Source organism: Mangifera indica, chromosome 20 (genome assembly GCF_011075055.1).
Source record: "Mangifera indica cultivar Alphonso chromosome 20, CATAS_Mindica_2.1, whole genome shotgun sequence".
In the NCBI taxonomy this organism is placed as follows: Eukaryota; Viridiplantae; Streptophyta; class Magnoliopsida; order Sapindales; family Anacardiaceae; genus Mangifera; species Mangifera indica.
The window spans coordinates 66,830-69,862 of record NC_058156.1 but is presented as its reverse complement, the minus strand read 5'-3'; the positions used below and the strand labels follow the sequence as shown (position 1 = coordinate 69,862).

Here is a 3,033-nt window from a genome sequence, read left to right as displayed (position 1 = left end):
ATGAATGAATTTAAGGCGCATGTAATGCTGTTGCCAGGAGCTGAGCATACTTGTAAGTGGCGAATTTAGTTTAATTAGAAATAAAAATCTCTTTTAGCTTATTATTATTATTTTTTTGGGTTAGAAATATATTTTCCCAAATTTAAAGTTGTGTATAGATATAATCATGGCCGCTTTGGCACTTCAACTCTTTGTACCCCATCACAGAGTAAAATTGATGATGATAAGGGTTGAAATTTTGAAACTCAGTATATTGGGAAATCTGCATGGTAATAGAAAATCTGGGTAGGAAGGATGACGGGATCTGTTTGTTTCCTGATTTAAAGCAATATTGTTATTGCTGCAGTTGGGCAGTCAATTGATGTTATATTGGTATTTCATAGATAAGTCCTTGGCAGATATCTTTTTTGGTAATTTTGGGAAAGTTTTTTTTTTATTTTATTTTATAATAATGTTGTTGATGAATAATTAGCATCTTACAATCATAAAAATTATGATAATTTTTAATAATGAAGAATTATGTCATATTACTCTTGCATGAAATTGAAATTGTACTGTAGCAGGCTCATTTTTCTTTTAAGTTCCTAAAAATTAGCCAAGAAAAAAGAAAGGACTTGTCAAATGAATGATCATTAAGCCACTTATACTCTTTATCAATAATGTAAAACTTCTATAAGATATGGCATGCATGCCCCTATCATGGCAAATAAAAATGAATTTGAGTTGGGTTAAATCAAATTTGAATAAAAGTCAATTTGAGTTTGATTATTTAAAATGTCCAACTCAAGCTAGTTGCAGGAGAGATGAATAGTAACATTGGAGAGTTAAACAGTAATATCAGAGAGCTGAAATATTAATGAACTTTTGAATTCGAATTAAAGTTTTAATTTAAGTTTGGTTTGTTTAAGCTTAAAAAGATTTAAACTTAAATTGATTTGACTTGAATCTACAGGATGTTTTTGTTATAAAGTCTAACAATATCCAAAATGAAGTGGCATTAGTTGATGCAAATATACATGGAAAATTGTTATATGTATACATTTTTTATATATATATATATATATATATATATATACACACATAATGTGTTATCATGTGATTAGATGTTATTTTATTTTTACTTCAAAATTATCTAATTATTGATAACACATATAAAGTGTTTACTCATTTGTGAAGTATACATAATTTTATTAATATACATGTTGGGTACTGCAAAATCATCCTAAAAATTATATCTATATTTTTCAGTTTTCTTGTAATAAATTGAGGAGAAATCCATGTCGGTATAAAAAAAATAATCTGTTAAAAGGCAATTCATATATTTTCTTTGGACATATTTACCCATATCCCCCTAAAAATGATGATCTCATCTCATTCTTGTCCTACAAGGAAGAACACTCTCAAGCTCAACTCATAAACCTCTTCTTCTTTTCTTTCCATTCCTGGAGGGATAAATAAATATATGTATACATGTATGCATGAGAGTGAGTTAAAACAGGAAAAATGAAGCAGCTGGGTGGGTTGATTTTTGGAAGAAACCGTCAGTTGTTATTGTTTGTTGTGACAGAAAGAATAGAATCTTGCAAAAGGATTTTTCTTATCCCATTTTCAAAAAAATGACCCACATAGGAAACACCCCGATATTTGGGGTTTCATTTTCTTATAGTTTTACTGAGTCTCTTCACATCCAGTAAATCCGCTGATATCAGACCAGATCAAAGTATTGTTTGTGTTGTGCTCTGTTTCAGTTCAACCACATCACCCCTCTCTTTCTTCCTACTCTTCTATCTTGTTGCTCACAAACATTTTGATGTTACAAATATGACCCTGAAGGGTGGCACCAGTCAAGCCTGTGCAGCTTGCAAATACCAACGACGAAAGTGCCATGCTGAGTGCCCTTTAGCTCCTTATTTCCCTCCTGACCAACCTAAAATGTTTCAAAATGCTCATAAACTATTCGGTGTTCGCAATATCTTGGGTATTTTAAAGAATTTAGACCCTGATCAAAAGACTGAAGCAATGCGTTCCATTATTTACCAAGCTGATATTCGTGATCGGTATCCTGTTCATGGTTGTTTGGGCATTATTTGTCAACTAGAGTACAGAATTTGGCAGACTGAAGAGGCGCTTCGTGCTGTTCATCCACAACTAGAGATGTATAGACATCATTATCATTATCAACAAGAAGATGTGCCTTCACAACTTGAATTGGGCATGGCTCCTCCTAATAATAATAACAGCAATTCCCTTCCACTTTTCAATCAGACTCCACATGCTTTGCCTCTTTCTGGCTCATATTCTTCTATTAATAACAACTCCACAACTGACATGGATTCCAAAGATAATGCTGTTAATTCTATGTGGATTCAACATCAATATGCTACTCCTACCACCAACAATTCCAATTCTATAGCCATTCAATCTCATCAACCTTTGGCCATTCAGCAAGAGGTTATTCATGATTACGATGAGATGCATCCCTTTTTTGATACCATTGATGACAGACAATCATACATTGATTCTAAGGAGGCTTACGACTCAAGGTAATTAATTGACTTCTACTCTACACTTCAATTCATTCTTGTTGTTTTGATTCTCAAATTGATGGTTGCAGTTCGGAAGAATCGCTGAAAGATACAACACAATCGATTGAGCACGTTGCAGAAAATGAATTGAAGAGTGCTGCTGCATGCTTCAGTCTGATCAGTATCAATAGATAAAGAAGGCCAGACTAAGATCAGTGCGTTCCATATTCTTTTCTGCTCAATTCATAAATTTTTATATAATATATAGGTTAGATTCCGCAATTTTGGCCATTTTTTTTCTCAATTTCATAGACAATTGTTGTTCTTTGTTAGTCATTCACTTATAAATTTACATTTTACAGTTTTTCAATAATATCATCTCTTTGATTTAGAATTAAGATACAATATTTCAGAGTTCAATCTGATGACTGAATCATGGAATGAATAGAATAATCATTGTTGTTCTGGAGGCATGCTTTCTTGGTAGAAATTAGAAACTAATTAAAGA

At 32.2% G+C, this 3,033-nt stretch overlaps 1 protein-coding gene across 1 annotated transcript; it reads left to right on the top strand.

Annotated features, from left to right (window-relative positions):
* Nucleotides 1-1,811: 1,811 nt before the first annotated feature.
* On the top strand, nt 1,812-2,720 carry LOC123204739 (LOB domain-containing protein 27-like). The gene is made up of 2 exons (XM_044621543.1): nt 1,812-2,543; nt 2,615-2,720. Exons 1-2 carry the CDS (start codon nt 1,822-1,824, stop codon nt 2,718-2,720), a joined length of 828 nt encoding a protein of 275 aa, XP_044477478.1. The 5' UTR covers nt 1,812-1,821.
* Nucleotides 2,721-3,033: the final 313 nt, after the last annotated feature.

What these genes read in the sequence shown, in the direction of transcription:
- LOC123204739 (XM_044621543.1), top strand. Translation starts at nt 1,822, where the DNA reads ATGACCCTGAAGGGTGGCACCAGTCAAGCCTGTGCAGCTTGCAAATAC. An exon ending in AAGGAGGCTTACGACTCAAG is followed by an intron (nt 2,544 to 2,614) that starts GTAATTAATTGA and finishes TGATGGTTGCAG; the next exon opens with TTCGGAAGAATCGCTGAAAG.